This window comes from Pantherophis guttatus, chromosome 17, assembly GCF_059756535.1.
Source record: "Pantherophis guttatus breed Tessera chromosome 17, ASM5975653v1, whole genome shotgun sequence".
Lineage (NCBI taxonomy): Eukaryota > Metazoa > Chordata > Lepidosauria > Squamata > Colubridae > Pantherophis > Pantherophis guttatus.
Window position 1 is genome coordinate 2,959,344 of NC_142079.1, and position 22,391 is coordinate 2,981,734.

Below are 22,391 nucleotides of genomic sequence, written 5' to 3' on the forward strand. Positions count from 1 at the left end.
GAAACGGACCTTGTCCAGGAAGATCTGTCTCTACCCTTCAAGCTCTCCACATCACCCCCTCCACCTTGTCCCTGGTCATCCCCTTCTTCTTTTTCCTCTCTTCCACTCTTCCTAGCACCAGCGTGTTTCTCAGGGAGCTAGATCATTGCCTAATGTTTGAAACGGGTACTGCTGCTCCCATAATCCCCAGCAAGAATTTCAGAGAAATCTGTCGCTCAGTCGGGAAGGCCCCAATAAGACGATGGGGCCAAGAGGAGGAAATGTGTTTTGCCACCTCTCAAGGAACTTTTCTTTGATCAGCTTGGATGAGCCTGGTGGCGCAGCAGACTAATAGCCTGTTATTATCATTCAGCTGTCTGCAATTACTGTAAGTTTGAATCTCACCAGGCTCAAGGTTGACTCAGCCTTCCATCCTTTCTAAGGTGGGTAAATTGAGGACCCAGTTCGTGGGGGCAATAAGCTGACTTTGTATAAAATATATACAAAAGTATGAAGGCTATTGCTTAGCGCATTGTAAGCCGCCCTGAGTCTCCGGAGAAGGGCGGCATATAAATCAATTTTTTTTAAAAAAAATGTCACCCTGGGGTGAAGAGCTGGCAGGGTTATGCCCAGGGCTGGGTAGGCAGGAGGAGAGGTTGGCAGCGTGGCGATTGGAAGAAATTGGAGGTAAAAAAGGAGAACATAATAGAACTTCTGGCTGGGCAAGTCTGCATGGCGGATCAGGTTGCATTTTGTCCAGCCCTTCTTACATAACCTGAGTGTTGACATGTTAGAGCAATATTTCTCAACCTTGGCATGTTGAACATGGGTGGACTTCGACTCCCAGAATTCCACAGCCGGTGTGGAATTCTGGGAGTTGAAGTCCACCCGTCTTCAACGTGCCAAAGTTGAGCGAAGAGGATTTGAGGCGGCACATAATAATCCTGTGGGGGTAAGGAGGAATCCTGCTGGATGTGACTGCCAATCTCGCCACTCCAAGATCCCGTTTCCAGGGTGGGCAGCCAGAGACCCAGGAGATTTCTTCCCACCAATGATTGGACCTCAGAACTGCTCTGCATCCAGTTCTGGAGTAGCCCAACATCACTTGGTAGCCGAAAAAGCAACCTTAAATTGCATTAACAGAGGGATACAATCCAGATCAAGCAAGGTACTAATACCACTCTATAAAGCCTTAGTAAGACCACACCTAGAGTACTGCATCCAGTTTTGGTCACTACATTATAAAAAAAGATGTTGAGACTCTAGAAAGACTGCAGAGAAGAGCAACCAGGATGATGAGGGGACTGGAGGCTAAAACATACGATGAACAGTTGCAGGAACTGGGCATGGCTGGTCTAGTGAAGAGAAGGACCAGGGGAGACAGGAGAGCAGTCTGCCAATATTTGAGGGGCTGCCACAGAGAGGAGGAAGAGGGTCAAGCTATTTTCCAAAGCACCCGAAGGAAGAATGGATGGAAACTGAACAAGAAGAGATTCAACCTAGAAATAAGGAGGAATTTTCCGACAGTGAGAACAATCAATCCATGGAACAGAAGTTGCCTTCAGAAGTTGTGGGAGCTTCATCTCTGGAGGCTTTCAAGAAGAGACTGGACTGTAGGAAATAGTGTAGGATCTCCTGCTTGGGGTTGGACTAGATGACCTCCAAGGTCCCTTCCAGCTCTGTATCTATCTGTACTTTAAAGCAGTGTTTCTCAACCCTGGCGACTTTAAGACGGGTGGACTTCAACTCCCAGAATCCCCCAGCCAGCCGTGAAAGAAGTGACTTACAACCTGTCCTCGCACTTATGACTGTCACGGCAATCCAATTCCCAGAATTCCCCAGCCAGCCATGAAAGAAGTGACTTACAACCTGTCCTCGCACTTATGACTGTCACGGCAATCCCTTCAGTCACATGATCAAAATCCAGGCGCTTGGCAACTAGCATGTAGTTACGACGTTGGCAGGTCTCAAGGTCATCCTGTGATCTGCATTCATGATCTTTCCAGACAGCTTCGCACAAGTAAAGGAAGGGCGGAAGCCAGGTTGGCTTAATGACCGCACGATTCGTTTAACAACCGCACAATTCGTTTAACAACCGCAGTGGTTTTGCTGGGTGGATTTGGGCCAACCGCTGGGAGACGGCGAGTTCTGGTTCGTCCTTAGGCACGAAAGTCCTGGGAATGAGCCATAATGGGGAACGAAATTCTACAAAAACTCAGCAAACACGACATGATTGACTCAGGACAATTCCAAAAGAGGAGAGGAGGCCACAAGGAAATCCCCAGGTGAAGTTGAAGACACATCCCACAAGAACAGAACAGGAAACTATTTCTGTGTTGTTGCTAAGAAAATCACCAGAGATGTTGCTAGGAATATTGGCTAGGAATCCCGCAGAAGCTGAGCTGAACAAAATACACGATCTTAAAAGCACCTGAAACATATAGGCTAATATTTCAGCTTTTTTTTTTTGGTTTTTTGTCTTGATTCCTTCAAGACCTCCCAAGGTCCCTTCTCACCCCGTTATTCTGAGATCAATATAATGGCACAAACAATTGTGCAAACCCGATATAAAGCATTTTGAACTCTTTTCTCTCTCTCCAAAAAAAAAAAAAAAAGCAATACATTTATTCTCATTTTCTGTGCCTGGAAAAAAAAACGAAACGAACACGGATGAAGCAATTTTGGCTGCCTGCGGTCCACCTTTTGACAGGTAGATTCTTGTGGATGTGAGTTGCAACGTTTTACAATGCGTGTCTCAATGTATGGATTTACAAATATATATTTACAAATACAGTGGAAGTGGAAGGATTACGACAGGCCAATAGTTCAGATCGTTCTTCTGTAGCCTCTTTCCTAAAGGTATCAAACTTGTATTTCTAGAATCTCTCTCTGCCTGGAGAGGCGTAATCTCTCTTTCATTTGCACTACTTCTGAGATCTTCAAATCGATAGGGGAAGACTAAAATAAAAATCCGGTCCCCCCAATTAAAAATTAACTTTCCCAATTAAGATCAACCACTCACTGATTATACAAGTAGACCCCGCCAGTTAATCTTTCTCTGCAACTCATGAAAGACTCCCGGCTCTAATTGGAGATTAGTTTGAGTACAGAATTTCACAGCCCGGTTACATAAAACTCCAGGAAAAAACAAACAAACGAGATCTTCGTTAGGAGCAAAAGGATGGAAGGAGACAAGGAGAAGGTTTCTCACGATCACAAGGGAAGCTTTTTCTCATTTCTCCTGGGCAAGTCCAGGAAAAAAACGACTATGAGGCAGTCCTCGAATTACAGCCACAACCGAGCCTAAAAATTTCTGTCGCTAAGTGAAACATTGGTTAAGTGAGTTCGCCCCCATTGGGACAATCTTTCTTGCCGCCGTTGTTAAGCAAATCACAGCAGCCGTTAAAGAAGTCAAACCGTTGTTAAAAGTGAGTCTGGCTTCCCTAATTGACTTTGTTCGCTGGAAAAGGGAATCATGTAACCCTGGGACACCGTCATAAATATGAATCGATCGCCAAGCGTCTAAATTTTGATTGCATGACCGCGAGGATGCTACAGTGGTCCTAAGTGCTCCTTAATTCCTTCTTCTTGGTCCTTAAATCCTTTAACCTTCCCTTTTATTAATTAAAAAAAAAAATATTAGAATGTGCTGAGATGGATAGACTGACACTTAAGATAAAAGAAAAGGAAAAAAAACCCAGAATATATTTTTTTAACATGGGATTTATTTTACCAACGGTTAACGGATAGAAACAGAGGTTACAAACTAAAGAGAATTCAAAAAAGGGAATGAACATTTGTATCGAACATTTTGTGAGACAGATAATCCAATTGTATTATTCCCGTGCGATTAACACCGATAATGTTTTATTAAGATCACTTAATATGGTGATTGTTGTTTTGTTTACTCAAAATGAATTGCGCCCAGACAACACTCTGTTCAGATAGACACAGAATTTCTTTTTTAGGTTTTTAAAAGAAAAATGTACAACATATATTCCAAAACAAAAACAAAAACAAAAAAAACCCTTCCCTTCCCTACTTCTCCTTTTGCCAAATTGCACCAAAAAATAAATCTGTTTTGCAACAGCCCTCCAGGCCAGAGTCCTAAACAGGACTGCGAATTTCCATCTGGGTTTCTTGTCCTACCAGTTCTGCTGAAATCTGGAAATGCTCCAAATCAAAAAAAAGCCTTTTTTTTTTTTTTTTGGCTTTTAATAAAAAAAAAAAAGTGTGTGTGTGTATGAGCCTGTTGTGCAACTGCTCGGGGCTAATCCGTTTAAGCTCCTTCCGTAAATGTCAGGCCAGGCGATGGAACAATAGCCATTTGTTCATCGGTAGGGTACCCCTGGCGTGGCTGGCATGGTGTGATATATTGGGAGGGTGACAATAATAAAAGCAAACAACAGATTGGGCAGAGAGATACAGGAGACGGCAGATCCCTCTCTCATCAGCAGGTAGAGCAAAACGGCAAGCGAGAACGCGGATCTAAGAGGCAAAAACAGTACGTTGGCATTTTGTGCAAAATAAGACAGATTTGAAGAAGGACGCAGTGGCTCAGGGGCTAAGATGCTGAGCTTGTCGATCGAAAGGTCGGCAGTTCGGCGGTTCGAATCCCTGGCGCCGCGTAACGGGGTGAGCTCCCGTGACTTGTCCCAGCTTCTGCCAACCCAGCAGTTCGAAAGCAGGTAAAAAAAATGCAAGTAGAAAAACGGTTCTTTTGAGGATGAAAGGATATTGAGGATTAAAACCATTGCCGGCCACCAAGGCCAGGGAAGCAAGCTTGCAAAAAAATAAATAAATAATAAAATAAATAAATAAATAAGACAGCCCATCTGCCTATCTGCAAGCAAAAGCTTTGATCACCGCCGAGATGACGAAATCTGCCTCTGTTTCTCACCATTGGACCTTCCAGAGCCGAGTTGATGAAGAAACAGCGGCTTCGATTTTTCGTACCTGGTGCCCTGTACTGCAGGTTGCCCAAGCAGGTTGCCCAATCAGCTCGGGAACATGTGGAGGAGGGGGGGAGCGTCTTCTTGGCCAGGATGGGAGGAGAGCAACAAAACTGATAAAAGGTTTGGAAGCTAAAATCAATTGAAAAATAGCTCTTCTCCAGGGAATCCTTCCTTCTCATTAGGTGGCCAAAGGATTTGAGTTTCCTCTTCAGGATCTGGCCTTCTAAAGAGCAGTCGGGGTTGATCTCCTCTAGGACCAACTGGTTGGATCTCCTTGCAGTCCAAGGGACTCACAGGAGTCTTCTCCAGCACCAGAGTTCAAAGGCCTCCATTCTTTGGTGCTCAGCCTTCCTTATGGTCCAACTTTCCCAGCCATCCATTGCAACTGGGAAAACCATCGCCTTGATAATATGCTCTTTTGTTGGCAGGGTGATTGATGTCTCTGCTTTTTAGTATGCGGTCTAGATTTGCCATGGCTTTCCTCCCCAGGAGCAAGCGTCTTTTAATTTCTTGGCTGCAGTCCCCATCCGCGGTGATCTTGGAGACCAGGAAAATAAAATCTCTCACTACCTCCATTTCTTCCCCATCTATTTTCCAGGAGTTGAGAGGTCTGGATGCCATGATCCTAGTTTTCTTAACGTTGAGTTTCAACCCAACTTTTGCACTCTCCTTCTTCACCCGCATCAAGAGGCGGTTGTCACCCCTAGTGTTGTAAAACATACAATGAATATTGGGGGGGGGGAAGTGCGTAGATGCTGGAGTCGGGAGACACACCGTTCTAGGGAGTCAATTCAAGCTGGCTGGGGAATTCTGGGAGTCAAAGTCCAACCCATCTTGAAAGTAGCCAAGGTCGAGAAACACACAGGTCAGGATGCTTGCAAAAAATGGGGGATGGCGGAAGCATTTAAGGAATTTAGCAAACAAACACTCCCGCTCTTGTCTTTTTGAGATCTGGCAGTGAAATCTGATAGCAAAGGATTCCAAGGTCATAATGGAACAAGAGAAAGATAAATAAAGCCAAAAGCTGAGTAGGAAAGTGGAAAGAAAGTTAACGGTAGCGGCCAAAACTGTAGAAACCTTTTGGGAAAAGTGTATTTTTGAGTTTTGATGACTAATAACACCACTTTTTCTTTTGGAGTTTCAAGATAATCCTATTCCACTGCTGGAATGGCCTGGGAATAGCCCAGACCTTCACCCAATTAGAAAATCTATGGAGCCGACTAAAGAAACTTGTTCGTCAGAAGCGACCCAGCAATAAAACCCAGTTAATAGAAGCCATCCTTCAATCTTGGTTTCACATGATGGCAGCTGCAGAACTAAAAGACTTGGTTCACTCCATGGGAAGACGTTGTAAGGCCATCATTCATGCTAAAGGTGACCCATCTAAGGATTCAACATTGATTTTCAACCGTGATTTATTTCAACACCCACAGATTTATTTCAACATCTGTTCTCAACCTTGGGATTGGGATTATTATTTTAAGGAAAAGCAGACCACAAATAAGGATATAGAAACAAACAAGTCCAAACTCCTTGTGGTTAATAATACAAGTATCACCCTAATTAGTTTTTATCCTCTTCATAGAGCTTGTAATCCTGATCTTGTTGTTCCTGGCAGCAGCTATAACAATCACTGCCATGTTCTCACATTATATAGAACGGGAACTCTGTGTAAAAGGGATGTTGGGCAATGAGATCCATGCTCCAGGCAGACTCCACCTAATCGATCACAGTCTTGATTCCCAGTTTCAGTGCATTAAAATCGATCGGGCTTATTTCACAAAACGATGGCTCAAGAGGCCGTATCAAACTCCAGGCACCCGATTCCTTGCCCTGCTTAGGAATGTTTGCTGCAAACAGATTAAGGCTTTAAAAAAAAAAAAAACTTTTCTTTCTCACCCTTCTTGAAATTCTAACCCAAGGGATGAAATTACCCTGCTCAGATTTCTTTCTTTCTTTCTTTCTTTTATAAAAGTTTTTTTTGAATACAGACAGACAAACAAACATACAATGTATTTTTTCTGAATAGAGTATTGGCCGGTCACAAATTTAGACAATTTTTAATTTAATTAAATAAATAAATAAATAAATAAATAAATAAAACGTGAATTTCGCTCCATTTTACGCCCTCTCGTGCCACAGTTCTTAAATGAATCACTGCAGTCATTAAGTTAGCAACGCGAATCTGGCTTTCCCCGTTGGCTTTGTTTGTCCGAACGTCGCAAAACGGGGATCACATGACCCCCCCACATGGACGTTGCCACCGTCATAAATATGAGTCAGTTGCCGAGCGTCCGAATTTTGATCACCCGACCACGGGGGATGCTGCAACAGTCGTTAAGTGTGAAAAGTGGCCTTTAGTCAGGTTTTTCAGTGCTGTTCTAACTTTGGTCACTAAATGAACCGTTGTAAGTCGAGGACTATATGCATTTGCAAAGAAAGCGAGATTGTTTGGAAGTGGAAAAAAAAGACTTGTCACTTGTCTGGAATGGTATAGGGTCTCCTGCTTGAGCAGGGGGTTGGACTAGAAGACCTCTAAGGTCCCTTCCAGCTCTGATGGATTGATTGGAACAAGGCATGGCTTGGCTGATCAGCTGATTTTTGTTTTCAGCCACAATAATGTCCCCTACCAGCCACCGTAGAACAGGCAGTAGTACTTCCTTCTACAATCCCAGCTGTGACCTCTAGAGGGCATCTCAGCCCACCAGCTTTTCTCTGGCTGGAGCCTTCTGGGAGTTGAAGTCCACACAGTTTTAAAGCTGCAGAAGCTCTGCAGAAGCGCTCTGTAGAAGTGAGGCCAGATGTAAAGGGCCACATCTGGAGGGCCACAACTGGCTTGGCTTCCTGAGCTGCGCCACAATCAGATTTTGTGTCTGCCCTGCAAGAAAGCCACTTCTCTAAAACATTGGACACAAAGTGGTTTATTAGTGAAGGATTGCATTTTTGCAGACTCCCAAGAATTATCTTCATGCTTGCAACCCCAAAGGCAGTCCTCGATTTATAACCATTCCTTGCACTTTACGACCGCAGCGTCCCCAGAGTTACACGATCCAAATTTGGGTCCCTTGGCAACTGGCGTACATCTACGATGCTTGCAATGACCCAGGCTCATCTCTGATCTCCATTTGTGACTTTTGCTGGTTGTAAGTAGAGGACTCCTTGTCATTGGCTAGCTCTCTTTTCGTCACACGCACCTCTGCAACAAACCATGGCTAAGAGGCGGTTTAATGGGAGCAGGGCCTCCATGCAGCCGGTCACCAAAGCAAATCATGGCTTAGCCCCTCTCCAACAAACCCTGGCTAAGAGGCGGCTTAGTGGGTGCAGAGCCCCCATGCAAACCATGGCTTAGTAGCCCCTCTCCAACAAACCCCAGCCAAGAGGTGGTTTAATGGGAGCAGAGCCCCCATGCAAAGCATGGTTTAGCCCCTTTCCTGTGCATGCAGCCCCTCTCCAAACCCTGGCTAAGAGGCGGCTTAGTGGGTGCAGAGCCCCCATGCAAACCATGGCTTAGTAGCCCCTCTCCAACAAACCGTGGCTAAGAGGTGGTTTAATGGGAGCAGAGCCCCCATGCAAACTATGGTTTAGCCTCTTTCCTCTACTACATGCAACAGATGCACCCCTCCAACAAACCCTGGCTAAGAGGCAGTTTAGCGGGCGCACAACCCCCATGCAAACCATGGCTTAGTAGCCCCTCTCCAACAAACCCTGGCTAAGAGGCGGCTTAGTGGGCGCACAACCCCCATGCAAACCATGGCTTAGTAGCCGCTCTCCAACAAACCCAGGCTAAGAGCTGGTTTAATGGGAGCAGAGCCCCCATGCAAACTATGGTTTAGCCCCTTTCCTCTACTACATGCAACAGATGAACCTCTCCAACAAACCCTGGCTAAGAGGCGGTTTAATGGGAGCAGAGCCCCCATGCAAACTATGGTTTAGCCTCTTTCCTCTACTACATGCAACAGATGCACCCCTCCAACAAACCCTGGCTAAGAGGCAACTTAGTGGGTGCACAACCCCCATGCAAACCATGGCTTAGTAGCCCCTCTCCAACAAACCCTGGCTAAGAGATGGCTTAATGGGAGCAGAGCCCCTATGCAAACCATGGTTCAGTCCCTTTTCTGTGCATGCAGCCCCTCTCCAACAAACCCTGGCTAAGAGGCAGCAGTGGGAGCAGAGCCCCCATGCAAACCATGGCTTAGTCCCTCTCCAACAAACCCTGGCTAAGAGATGGTTTAATGGGAGCAGAGCCCCTATGCAAACCATGGTTCAGTCCCTTTTCTGTGCATGCAGCCCCTCTCCAACAAACCCTGGCTAAGAGGCAGCAGTGGGAGCAGAGCCCTCATGCAAACCATGGCTTAGTCCCTCTCCAACAAACCCTGGCTAAGAGATGGTTTAATGGGAGCAGAGCCCCTATGCAAACCATGGTTCAGTCCCTTTTCTGTGCATGCAGCCCCTCTCCAACAAACCCTGGCTAAGAGGCGGCTTAGCAGGTGCAGAGCCCCCATGCAAACCATGGTTTAGCCTCTTTCCTCTACTACATGCAACAGATGCAACCTCTCCAACAAACCCCGGCTAAGAGGCGGCTTAGCAGATGCAGAGCCCCCATGCAAACCATGGTTTAGCCCCTTTCCTGGGTATGCAACAGATGCAATCTCTCTAATAAACCCAGGCTAAGAGGGGGTTTAATGGGAGCAGAGCCCCCATGCAAACCATGGTTTAGCCCCTTTTCTGTGCATGCAGCCCCTCTCCAACAAACCCAGGCTAAGAGGGGGTTTAATGGGAGCAGAGCCCCCATGCAAACCATGGTTTAGCCCCTTTCCTCTACTACATGCAACAGATGCAACCTCTCCAACAAACCCCGGCTAAGAGGCGGCTTAGCAGGTGCAGAGCCCCCATGCAAACCATGGTTTAGCCCCTTTCCTGGGTATGCAACAGATGCAATCTCTCTAATAAACCCAGGCTAAGAGGGGGTTTAATGGGAGCAGAGCCCCCATGCAAACTATGGTTTAGCCCCTTTCCTCTACTACATGCAACAGATGAACCTCTCCAACAAACCCTGGCTAAGAGGCGGCTTAGCAGGTGCAGAGCCCCCATGCAAACCATGGTTTAGCCTCTTTCCTCTGCATGCACCAGCAGCTCAACCCAGCCGGGCGGGCGGAGGGGCGGGCGGTGGGAGGCGGTTGGGGCTGGGCGCGTGGCGGAGGCGGAGGCGGAGGCGATGCTGGCGATGGCGCTGCCGGGGCTGCTGGCGTGGCTGCTGGCGGCGGCCGAGGCTGCCGCTTCCTCCTCCTCCTCCCCGGGCTCGGCTGCGGCGGCGCAGGTGGAGGTGTCGCTGCCCGGCCGGGGCTGCTGCTGCACCTTGCAGGGCGCGTTGCTGGGCCGGCCGGGCTTGGAGCTGCAGGCGGCGGCCGCTGTGCGGGGCAGCCTGGTGCTGGTGAGCCTGCGGGGCTCCAAAGGGGGGGGGGAGGGGGTAGCAAAACGGGGGGGGGCTCCCTCCCCTCCCGTGCCCCCCCCCCCACGCAGCCCCCTCCCCACGCGAGAGACCGGGGAGGGGAAGGGGAGGCGATGAAGCGCCTGGGACAATTGAGTGGGGGGTGGGGGGCTGGCTGGCTATTTGGGGAGGGGGGGCTCTAGGGATGGGGGTGTCAGCTTTCTTCTGAACCGCGTGGCAGAGGGGCTGTTTGGGGAGGGGGCTCTTGGTGCTCTAGGGATGGGGGAGAGGGGGGGGGTTCAGCCTTCTTCTGAACCTCTTTGGGGAGGGGGCTGTAAGGAGGGGGAGGTAGAGGGGGGGTCAACTTCTGAAGCGGGTGGGAGAGCAGCTCTTTGGGGAGGGGGCTGTAAGGATGGGGGATAGAAGGGGGGTCAACTTCTGAAGCGGGTGGGAGAGGAGCTGTTAGGGGAGGGGGTTCTAAGGATGGGGGGTAGAGGGGGGTCAACTTCTGAACCGCATGGGAGAGGGGCTGTTTGGGGAGGGGGCTCTTGGTGCTCTAGGGATGGGGGAGAGGGGGGGTTCAGCCTTCTTCTGAACTGCTTTGGGGCTATTTGGGGAGGAGGCTCTAAGGATGGGAGGTAGAGGGGGGGTCAACTTCTGAAGCTGTGGAAGAGCAGCTCTTTGGGGAGGGGGCTCTAAGGATGGGAGGTAGAGGGGGGTCAACTTCTGAAGCGGGTGGGAGAGCAGCTCTTTGGGGAGGGGGCTCTAAGGATGGGGGGTAGAAGGGGGTCAACTGAAGCAGGTGGGAGAGGAGCTGTTAGGGGAGGGGGCTTTTGGTGCTCTAGGGAGGGGGTGAAAAGGGAGGGTCAGCCTTCTTTAACAACGTGGGGCTGGCTGTTTGGGGAGGGGGCTCTAGGGATGGGGGCAGAGGGGAGGTGTCAACCTTCTAAACCATGTGGGAGAGGGGTTCTTTGGGGAGGGGGCTCTTGGTGCTGTAGGGATGGGGGAGAGGGGAGGTCAACCATTTTCTGAACCGCGTGGGGCTCTTTGGGAAGGGGCTCTAAGGATGGGGGGCAGAGGGGGGAGCAACCTTCTGAACCGCGTGGGAGAGCGGCTGTTTTGGGAGGGGGCTCTTGGTGCTCCAGGGAGGGGGCGGGGGGGTCAACCTTCTTCCACACCGCATGAGAGAGGGGCTGTTTGAGGAGTGGGCTTTTGGTGCTCTAAGAACGGGGGAGGGCAAGACGGGCAGGTAAACCCGAGGCCGCCTTTGGACATGTTTCACTTAGCAACGTAAATGTCGGGCTCAATTGTGGTCATAACTCGAGGACTACCTGTACTTAGGACAGCGGCAGCATCCCCGGGGGTCATGCTACCTTCCCACTGGGCAGATTCGCTTAACGACTTCACTGCCACGATTCATGTGTAACAACCGGGGGCAAAAATGGGCCATCAAATCAGGTGCGCTTCCCTTAACGACCGCCTAACTCAGCCAGGGCAATTCTGGTCCCAAAGGTGTTCGTTAAGGTGAGGTCTACCTGTACAGACAAACTCCCGATGCGTACGAGGTCATGGTGGCTTGTTCCATATTTCCTTTGGTTGGAAAGCAGATGCTGGAAGCCGAGTTCCTGGGCTTCCAGGGAACGGACGGAGGTCACCTTGTCTTCCATCCCTTCTCTCCCAGGTGAATGACACCGAGCCCAGGCTGGAGGATGAGGACACCTGGATTGGCGTGGTTCCGGTGGAGGAGGAACAAACAGAGTCCCCCAAGGGCCACAAAGAGGAATCTTTTGCCAGCACTGTGGTTGACAAGGTACCGTATTTTTCGGAGTATAAGACACACCTTAGTTTTTGGGGAGGAAAATGGGGGGGGGAGGGCGGGAATTCTGCCTACCAGGTATTCATCCGGCTAGCGTCCTTAACCTGGTCAGCTTCAGCATATTAGTTCGCTCGCTGGTTTTGAGGTTGGGGCTGGTTGGGGCTAAAAAAAAAACAGCTTCAAAAGCACAGCTGATCGTCGGAGGGAGCAGCAATTAGAAAAGCAGGCAAAGCACGGAAGATGGCTTCACTCACGGCTGGAAAAACAGCTTCAAAAGAACAGCTGATGGGAGTAGCAATTAGAAAAGCAGGCAAAGCACGGAAGATGGCTTCACTTGCCTTGGGGCTGGAAAAACAGCTTCAAAAGAACAGCTGATCGTCAGAGGGAGCAGCAATTAGAAAAGCAGGCAAAGCACGGAAGATCGTGGGAGCTGAAAAACAGCTTCAAAAGCACAGCTGATCGTCGGAGGGAGCAGCAATTAGAAAAGCAGGCAAAGCACGGAAGATGGCTTCACTCACGGCTGGAAAAACAGCTTCAAAAGAACAGCTGATGGGAGTAGCAATTAGAAAAGCAGGCAAAGCACGGAAGATCGTGGGAGCTGAAAAACAGCTTCAAAAGCACAGCTGATCGTGGGAGGAAACGCCAGGGAGCTGGTCTTCCAGTTTTCGTCGACCCCCCCCCTCCCGTGCGAAAACCAGCTAGGCGGCGCACATGTACATGCCGAAACCTGGAAAAGCAATGGGCAACAACGGCTGGCGTGCCCGGAGAGATGGCTCTGCGTGCCACTTCTGGCACGCGTGCCACAGGTTCGCCATCACGGGTATAGGGTCTCCTTGTCCTGATCTTTAGAACCAAGGGGTCGCCGTCCTCTTCCTGTTTCCTAATTCCTTGGTGGGTTTTTCTCCCTGCAGATGAAACGGGCCCTTGTTTTGGGGGCTTCAGCCCTGCTCATCCTTGCCCTGAATCAGAACAGAATCCGAGAGGTAGGTATGGATGCCCTTGATGGTGCATGGAGAGATAATGGGACCCCCTGCCCTCATTCCCCCACCGATGGTCTTTTCCTTGCCTTCTCTCTGCTACAGCTGGACGTCTCCCAGGTCCTTTCGAAGCCCGTGGTGATAGTCCAGACTTCAGAAAACGTGACCAAGCTCCTCGGGGCACTGCTGAGGTGAGCTGCCTGGGTACTGGGTGGGTGGGGGTGGGGGTGGGGGAGGAAGGACTGGAGCAGGGGTGAAATCCAGCAGGTTCTGACAGGTTCGGGAGAACCGGTAGCGGAAATTTTGAGCAGTTCGGAGAACCGGCACAAGAAATTTTGAGTACTTTGGAGAACCGGCCAATACCACCTCCGGCTGGCCCCAGAGTGGGGTGGGAATGGAGATTTTGCAATATCCTTCCCCCAGGAGTAGGGAGGGAATGGGGATTTTGCAGTATCCTTCCCCTGCCACGGCGGGATACAGAGAGAGAGGGGGAAGGGAGAGAGAGAGAGATGTCAAAAGGATTTTGTGGTTCCCGGTGTTTTTTTTAACAACAGGTTCTCAGCCCTAATGACCGGCTGGGTAGGCGTGGCTAAGGGGGGGGGTCATGTGACTGGTGGAAGTGAGTGAGGTTGAGTTGGCCACGCCCACCCAGTTTTTTGTGGCTCCCGGTGTTTTTCTTTTCTGTGGGAAACGGCTCCAAATGGCTCTTTGAGTGTTTTAAGGTTGCAGACCCCTGATATAGGTCTCCTGCTTAAGCAGGGGGCTGGACTAGAAGACCTCCAAGGTTCCCTCCGCCTCTGTTATTCTGTTATTCATTCTTCCCTCTCCTTCCTTTTTTTGCAGAGGTCTTCAGGCCACAGCAAAGATCACCTACCAAGCAGGGCTGCTGGAGAACATGGTATGTGGCTGGCAAGGGAAGAGGGAGGTGGCACCATCCTGGGCAGGGAAGCCGGGGCCGAGTGGCCCATTCAACGAAAACTCTTTGTGTGGCAAACACACACACTCTCCTGGCAAAACAGAAAAGGTCTTTGGTTGCATCTCAGCCCCAGGCCAGGCCAAATGCCAATCTTGGGCGGCCTCCATCTTGACCAGGGATAGAGAGAGAGAGAGGGAGGGAGGGAGGGAGAGAGAGAGGGAGGGAAAGAGAGAGGGAGAGAGGGAGGGAAAGAGAGAGGGAGAGAGAGAGAGAGAGAGAGGGAGGGAAAGAGAGAGAGGGAAAGAGAGAAAGAAAAAGAGGGAGGGGGGGAAAGAGGGAAAGAGAAAGAAAGAAAGGGAGGGAGGGAAAGGGAGGGAAAGAGAAACAAAAAAAGAGGGAGGGAAAGAGAAAGGGAGGGAGGGAAAGGAAGAGAAAAAGAAAGAGGGAGGGAAAGAGAAAGAGGGAAAGAAAGAAAAAGAAAGGGAGGGAGGGAGGGAAAGAGAGAGAGGGAAACAGAAAGAAAAAGGGTGGGAGGGAAAGAGAAAGAGAGAAACAGAAAAAAGAGAGGGAGGGAAAGAGGGAAAGAAAGAAAGAAAGAGGGAGGGAGGGAGGGAGGGAAAGGGGAAGAGAGAAAAAGAAAGAGGGAGGGAGGGAAAGAAAGAGGGAGGGAAAGAAAGAAAGAGAAAGGGAGGGAGGGAAAGAGAAAGAGAGAAACAAAAAGAGAGAGGAAGGGAAAGAGAAATGATACTACAAAAGTTTTCCTTTTTTATTGTTGCTAAAACGCTCAAAAGCAGAAAAAAAATTGAAGGCGCATAAAACTGCATTTCTCACGTTTTTCTTAGAACAATTAGCTGAACTCTTGCCTTGTTTATCGTTATTTTAGGTAGTCAAAACCTCATTATTCAGGTTAAATTGCCCTATTGGCACTTTGCGATAAATCGTTGGGTTTGGGGGTTGAAGTTTGGGCACTCGGGTCTCTAAAAAAAGTTCGCCCTCACTGGCATAGGGCCTCCTGCTCGAGCAGGGGGTTGGACTAGAAGACCTCCGAGGTCCCTTCCAACTCGGTTATTCTGTAAATCGCTGCCAGTTGTGTTGTGTTGTGTAGTTTTTGAAACCTCATCGGTTTCATTGTCTCTATTGCTGTTTTTAGCCTAACCTCAGTTGTCGTTTCCCCCCCCTTTTTTTTCTCTCTCTCTTTCAAGGGGGTGACTCTGACCCTCTGGTCAACCTGTGGCCTCTCGCGGGGTGGCATGTATGGCGAGTGGCAGGGCGTTATCTGCACGGGCGAAAACAGCTCAAAGGTCCAGGTTGGTGAAAAGAGCCAGATGTTCTGTTGAAATGTGTTGATTGATAGGTCCCTGTGGGTCATAAGAAGAACATTCTGGAGGCTACAGGTAACAACAGAGGAAGGCAGGTAGGCCTCGACTTAACGGGAACAGAATTCCCCCTTGCTAAGCAAGGCAGTGAGGTCGCGTCCAGTTTGGAAAGCCAATTATTGCCACTGTTGTTAAGCAAATCACAAGCGGTCATTAAGCGAATCAGCTGGCCGGCTTGCCTCGTCGGTTTCACTTGTTGGAAGCCGGCTGGGGAAAAAAAATCACAAATGACAAATCACGTATTTTCAGGATGCTGCAAATCGTTGCAAATGCGTGCGGGTTGCCCAAAGGCCCGAATTTTTATCGCCGGACCAGGGGATGCGACGATGGTCGTAAATGCGAGGATTGGTCATTGGCCTTTTTTTTTTTCCCCAGTGCCGTTGTAGTCACTAGATAAATGGTTGCAAATCAATCGTAGATTTACTACGGCTGCCCAATTTGTAAAGTGGTTCGGTTCTGACCGAGCTCCTCAAACACGACAAACTTTCTGAAGTAAACTCAAAATATTTCTTATTCGGAGCGCCGGCAGCCCCGGCAAAAAGTTTCTCTCTCACCGCAGGCTAACAAGTCTGTCTGGCTGGCAGATGAATAGTTGTTTGCCACACCTATTCATCTCCGCTCCTTGCCTTTCATCCCCAGAGCTAAGGTGGGGCTTCACTAGCAGTGGTGCCTCTTCGTCCCGAGGACCGGCCCATTGATTTCCACTGCTCTCCTCTCCTCTGCCTTCTGTGCGTAAAAAATGGCTGCTAAGTTGTTGTTGTTGTTTTTTTAATTTGATTTATATGCCACCCTTCTCCGGAGACTCGGGGCGGCTTACAATGCGTTAAGCAATAGCCTTCATACTTTTGTATATTTATACAAAGTCAGCTTATTGCCCCCACAAACTGGGTCCTCAATTTACCTACCTTAGAAAGGATGGAAGGCTGAGTCAACCTGGTGAGATTCGAACTTACTAATTGCAGACAGCTGGAGTTAAATTACAATGCATTAGTCTGCTGAGTTGTCCAGGTTCGTTGTTGTTAGTTGTTGTTGTTTTACTAAGCCCGAGTAAGCAGGTTGTACCCCACTCATCAACTCAGGAGTGACGACTGTTCCTTTTGGGGGTGGGTCTCTGTTTGCAGAAATACCTCCAGCAGCTGTGGAATGCAATCCTGCTCATTGCGTTGATCCTGTGCACAGGTGTGATTGTGCAGGCACAACGACAGTCCCGGCACAGTCAGTTGGACCAAGAATCTGAGGTGGGGCCCCGCTCTCGGCCTCGGGCGTAGCGTTAGTTTAGTTTAATTTCGTTTATCGTCATTGCACCCCGTACAACGATATGAAACGCCCTCTTCGCTGCGCATTATAACTATAAAAATAAAACAAAAAAAACCACACCTCCTTCGCATTCTATACAATTGAATTGAAAACCCCTGATATTGCATTAATATTGCACTATTCCGTAGAATTCAAGATACCGTATTTTTCGGAGTATAAGACGCATCTTCCCCCCCCCCAAAAAGAGGGTGAAAATCTGGGTGCGTCTTATACTCCGAATGTAGCCCCGCCCGGCTTCTCAAACGGAGGTTTCAGAGGCTGAAAGAAGCTCCAGAAAAAAAGCCTCCAAACAGAGCTTCAGAAAAAAAAAAGCCTCTGAAAGGCTTTTATCTAAAATAATATGGCAAGCAACAAAAGAAGAATCAGTAAAGGTTAATGTGACTGGGTGGGCTTGGCCAACTTTTTTTTTTTTACACTTTTAAAAGCATTTTTTCCACAACCTTAAGACGTCGTAGAAAAAAAAATGCTTTTAAAAGCCTCTGACGATCCCAGCTGAGTTGCCTGATCGTCAGAGGCTTTTAAAAGCCTTTTTTTTTTCTGCAACCTCTTAAGGTTGTAGAAAAAATGCTTTTAAAAGTTAAAAAAAAAAGAAAGTTGGCCATGCCCACCCAGTCACATTAACACCCCCCCCCCCACTACCATCAAACCACGCCCACAGAACCGGTAGTAACAAATTTCATCACTGGCTGGATGTCCGATCTATTCATTCTATAGTCCATTCTTGTAGGGTGAGGATGGTATCGGTCGGCCTAATAGTAAATCTTCTCCACTTGCAGCTGGATCTCAAGCAACACATTGCCCAGAAGCTGCTGGCCTTGAAAACTCGGCGTTACCATCCTGGCAGGGCCCCCCACAGCTGGGCGCACGAGATTGACAGCTGTGCCATCTGCCTGGACCAGTTTCAGAAGAATCAGGTAAGACTCGGGCATAAATCTGCTTGTGGCTGATTTATTGGAGATGTTGGAAATGTTGGAACGTCTAACCGGAGATCGGGAGCTGGTTGCTCCCTCCGTCGTAGATCCCTGGAGGTGTTTCTGGAGGTGCTGAGATGGAGTTGAGATGTCTTAACCAGGGTTCTCTTCAAAAGAGGCTGAACCATAAAAGATTATGGATTAATAAATTAGAAAAGGTATAAGACCTCAGTGCCTTCCGTCGTGCCCTTAAAACCCACTTTTTCCAGCAAGCCGGGCTGGCTTAAGAAGACATTTTTAAATGTTTTAATTGGTTTGTGATTTTTAATTTTTGGGCCAAATTTATATATATTTTAATTGTTTTTAATATTTCACGTTCTTAATTTTGGCTGTACACCGCCCTGAGTCCTCAGGGAGAAGGGCGGTATATAAATTGGAAATAAAATAAAAATAAAATAAATAAGTAAATGAGAGAGAAGGCCAAAAAGATATAGAAACCCAGATGATACCTGTGTAAATGGAAAAGGGGGGAAGCGGGGGGGGGAAGAAAAAAATATTATTATGTAAATGTACAATTTATGATGATACGTGTGAAATAGAAAAGGAACTGAAAAGAAAGTAAATATAAATAGAAAATCCTGCTCGGATACCATTTTGGAAGATACTGAATTGAAAATGAATGCAACAACGGCGAGAGAATGGAAGGAGGGAGTAGAAGGATAGATAGGAGGGGAGAAGAGAGGAAGGAGAGAAGAAAGGGAAAAGGAGAGGAAGAAAGGGAGGAGAAATAAAGAGTGGGAGAGAAGGTTAGAAAGAAGGGAGGTGTGGGGAAGAAAGGGGAAGGAGAGGAAGAAAGAAGAGGATAGAAGAAGGGAGGGAAGGAAAAGAGGAGAAGGAGAAGAAGGATTGTCGTAAAATAAGGGAGATGGAATGGTAGAAGAGCATCAAGCAGGGCTGGCGTGAAACCCCCCCCCCCTTTTTTTTTTTTTTTTTTAGCTTTTTAAATTGTCAATGGGTTTTAGTTTGAATATTTTAAATTTTGGGCCAAAGTCATATAATTCTTTTAAAAAAATTTAAATTTTGAAATTGGTATGTGTTTTAGTTCTGGCTGTGCACCGCCCTGAGTCCGCTAGGAGAAAGGCGGGATACAAATTGAATAAAATTATTTAATTTGGTTTCAATTATGTTTTTTAACTTTTGCATTTATGTGTTTTATTCTGTGCCTGCTCACCGCCCTGAGTCCTTCGGGAGTAGGGCGGTATACAAATTTAATAAAATGAAAAATGAAAATAAATGAAAATAAATAAACAAACAAACCCCCCTGGAGATATTGAAATGGCTTAATGAACTAATGCGAAAGTCAAAAGAGAATAGGTATGATCAACAATAGATAAGAAGACGGTACGTTTGAAGACATGTTCAGGAGAAATAAAAATAAACTTTTTCAAAAAAAAAAAGAGCAAAAGAAAGAGGCCGAACCATGTGGGGACCAGGAGGAGCTACCAACTCAAGAGGGAAAGAACGCAGGTGGTTCCTCCCTCCTGCAACTCCTGAGTAGATCTTGGCTTGCCCAACAGTGTCTCCGGGTGCTACCCTGCCTGCACGAATTTCACCGGGACTGCGTAGATCCGTGGCTTCTCCTGCAACAGACTTGCCCTCTCTGTAAACACAACGTTCTCGGTAAGAGCCCTTGCTTGGGGTGGGTGGGTGGGGGGTAGAGGCAGCTGCCCCTCGGGTTTCCTGAGCCTCGCTTTCCAAATTTAATTTATTATTTATTTATTTTTTTGCTTTAATTTATATGCCGCCCTTCTCCGGAGACCCAGGGCGGCTTACAATGCGCTAAGCAATAGCCTTCATCCTTTTGTATATTTTATACAAAGTCAGCTTATTGCCCCCACAACTGGGTCCTCAATTTACCTACCTTAGAAAGGATGGAAGGCTGAGTCGACCTTGAGCCTTGGAGAGATTTGAACCAGCAGTAAATTGCAGGCAGCTGTGTTAATAACAGGGTGCTTTCATTTATTTATTTTATTTTATTTATTTATTTTATTTTATTTTTATTTTATTTTTTTAATTTGATTTATATGCCGCCCTTCTCCGGAGACTCAGGGCAGCTTACAATGCGTTAAGCAATAGCCTTCATCCTTTTGTATATTTATACAAAGTCAGCTTATTGCCCCCACAATCCGGGTCCTCATTTTACCTACCTTAGAAAGGATGGAAGGCTGAGTCAACCTTGAGCCCGGGGAGACTTGAACTTGCAGTAATTGCAAGCAGCAGATGTTAATAATTGTGCTTTAGTCCACTGTACTACAGACTCTGTAGTGGCAGAAGCAGAGTAATAATATTTATATATTGATTGGTCAGATGTCAGAAATGTTTGCTTTCATGTTTCTTTTTTTTTTTTTTTTCTTCCAACTTGGGTCATTTTAAGAGGCGTGGGCTTCGACTCCCAGAATTCCCACCCCACCCGCTCACCTGGCAGGCCCCCAGAATTCTGGGAATTGAAACCCCCAACCATATTTCAAATTGTTCGACCTGGGAAGCAATGGTCCTGAAAAACCCTAGGAGAGTTAGTGAGCGAGCAAAGCGAGAATGGCCAGCTGTTTTGCAGCTCTCCATCAAGAGTGCCTTGAGTTGGTCTGGAAGTGGCAGGCTTCACGGCCAGATGTGCATTGAGAATGCCCAGCTGTTTTGCAGCAGCTGCCCCATTAGAGTACAGCTGTGGAGGTGCCGAATTGTCTGGAAGTGGCAGGTTTCACACCCAGATGTGCATTGAGAATGCCCAGCTGTTTTGCAGCCGCCCCCCCTTCAGAGTACAGCTGTGGAGGTGCCTTGAGTTGGCCTGGAAGTGGCAGGCTTCGCGCCCAGATGTGCAGCTGCTGGCTCAGCCGGCACTCTGCACGTTTCAAGAAAACATTTGGGCATTAGATCTCGGGTCTGGCTCCAGAATCTAAAGCTCTTTTTCGATCAGTGTTGCACCCCGAAACGTTCATTGCTTTAGCTCCGTGATGGCGAACCGATGGCACGCGTGCCACAGGTGGCACGTACAGCCATCTCTGCGGGCACGTCAGCTGTCGCCCCAGCCCAGCTCCACCACGCGTGCGCACAAGCCTCCCGCTGGCCAGCTGGGCTTCGGGTCTCTGCTGTGCAGGGATGGGGCGCAGGGGGGGGACGCAGGCGCACAAGAGGTGCAGCAGGTTTTTCAGCGCCAAAACGGGGCATGGGGGGGCCTCGCGCTATGCCCCTGTGCCCCGTTTTGGCTTCCAGGTTGGTGCAGGAGGCTTTCCAGAACCTCAAACCCTAATATTCCCCCCCCCGTGCCTATGCGGGGGGAGTGGGGGCTATGACCACATAAATCAGGGGTCTCCAAACTTGGCAACTTTTAAGACTTGTGGACTTCAACTCCCTTCAATTCCTGGCTGAGGAATTCTGGGAGTTGAAGTCCACAAGTCTTAAAAAGTTGCCAAGTTTTGGAGACCCCTGACATTTTTTCTTTCTTTCTCCTCCCTTCTTCTTTTATCTTCCTTTCAGGAAACTGTTGCTGAGACAGGGAGCAAATCCTGTCCTTCCTGCGCTCCGAGGGAGGAGGCCGTCTTTCCAAGAAGCCATTGCTTTAGAGAAGCAATGTTTTTTTCTCAAACCTGGCGGCCTTTTTTAAGATGCGTGGACTTCAACTCCCAGAATTCCCCCAGCCGTCTCTCCCAGAATTCTGGGAGTTGAAGTCCACACATCTTAAAAGCTGCCAAGCTTGAGAAACGTTGCCCTTGAGTTTTGGATACGTTTCTGGGGTTGCTTTGAGAAGCAGCTACACTGACTATACTCGGGGCTCCACCGGGACAGGAACTACTCCAAGTAGTACGTGTAAATAATGTATTCATATCTTCCTTCCGCCTGTTTGTGCATCGTCTCTACCACTACCACTACCCGGATTGGAATCCGCTCCCTTTTTTTGGGCGTGTGTCCTTCGGACGTTTTGTGCAGCTTGGATCTGAGCTGGGGTGATCCTGCCCTTCTGGGAAGCCATCTGGGGTCTTCCATCTCGTGAAGGAACGAAGACAAGGGCCGACACGCGCGAGGCTTCCAACTAACTCCGTTTTTTGGGACAGTTTGCAAAGGAAAAAGGAGATTCAGCCGGTGGGATGGGGATGGATGTTTGAAATGCTTCTTTATTTATACTAACTTATTTGGGCGAGGCTCCTAAATATATATGTTTTCTGAGGTTTTCGCGGGTGTTTGTATGTAGGTCTTTGGTTATTCGGGTTTTCTCCCGCGTAAAATTGGAGGTTTCTTGGTGACGTTTTGACAAAGTCTCATTCGTCATCTTCAGGCTGGTGTTTTCGGCTTCGTGCTTCTAGGAGCAATTCGTGCTTCCAGGAGCAATTCAGGCAACACCAGTCTGAAGATGACGAATGAGACTTCGTCGAAACGTCGCCAAGACACTTCCAATTTTACGCGGGAGAAAACCCGAATATCCAAAGACCTACATACAAATACCCGCGAAAACCTCAGAAAACACACACACACACACATACATATATATATATATATACATATAAAAGCCCCTTGTCCTAATTAAAACAATTCTAGCAAACAAACAGGCCACCGGTCCTTTTTCTCGTATTTTTTTTTCCTCATCCAGACGTTTCCTCCTCTTTTACAGAATGACAGAGGTGGGAGGGACCTTGGAGGTCTTCTAGTCCAACCCCTGCTCAA

The 22,391-nt window shown here is 48.1% G+C and overlaps 1 protein-coding gene across 1 annotated transcript; it reads left to right on the top strand.

The window, feature by feature from the left end:
• The first annotated feature begins 10,131 nt into the window (after nt 1–10,131).
• On the top strand, nt 10,132–21,358 carry RNF215 (ring finger protein 215). Its single transcript, XM_087880445.1, has 10 exons — nt 10,132–10,365; nt 12,044–12,172; nt 13,090–13,161; nt 13,261–13,346; nt 13,999–14,053; nt 15,274–15,378; nt 16,569–16,685; nt 17,541–17,678; nt 19,253–19,355; nt 21,210–21,358. Exons 1-10 carry the CDS (start codon nt 10,150–10,152, stop codon nt 21,221–21,223), a joined length of 1,035 nt encoding a protein of 344 aa, XP_087736571.1. The 5' UTR covers nt 10,132–10,149; the 3' UTR covers nt 21,224–21,358.
• Nucleotides 21,359–22,391: the final 1,033 nt, after the last annotated feature.

Bases quoted from the DNA above. Each gene is read 5' to 3' on its own strand.
- RNF215 (XM_087880445.1), top strand. From the start codon at position 10,150: ATGCTGGCGATGGCGCTGCCGGGGCTGCTGGCGTGGCTGCTGGCGGCG. The intron at 10,366-12,043 runs GTGAGCCTGCGG...CTTCTCTCCCAG, and splicing joins TGCGGGGCAGCCTGGTGCTG to GTGAATGACACCGAGCCCAG. The intron at 13,162-13,260 runs GTAGGTATGGAT...TCTCTGCTACAG, and splicing joins ATCAGAACAGAATCCGAGAG to CTGGACGTCTCCCAGGTCCT.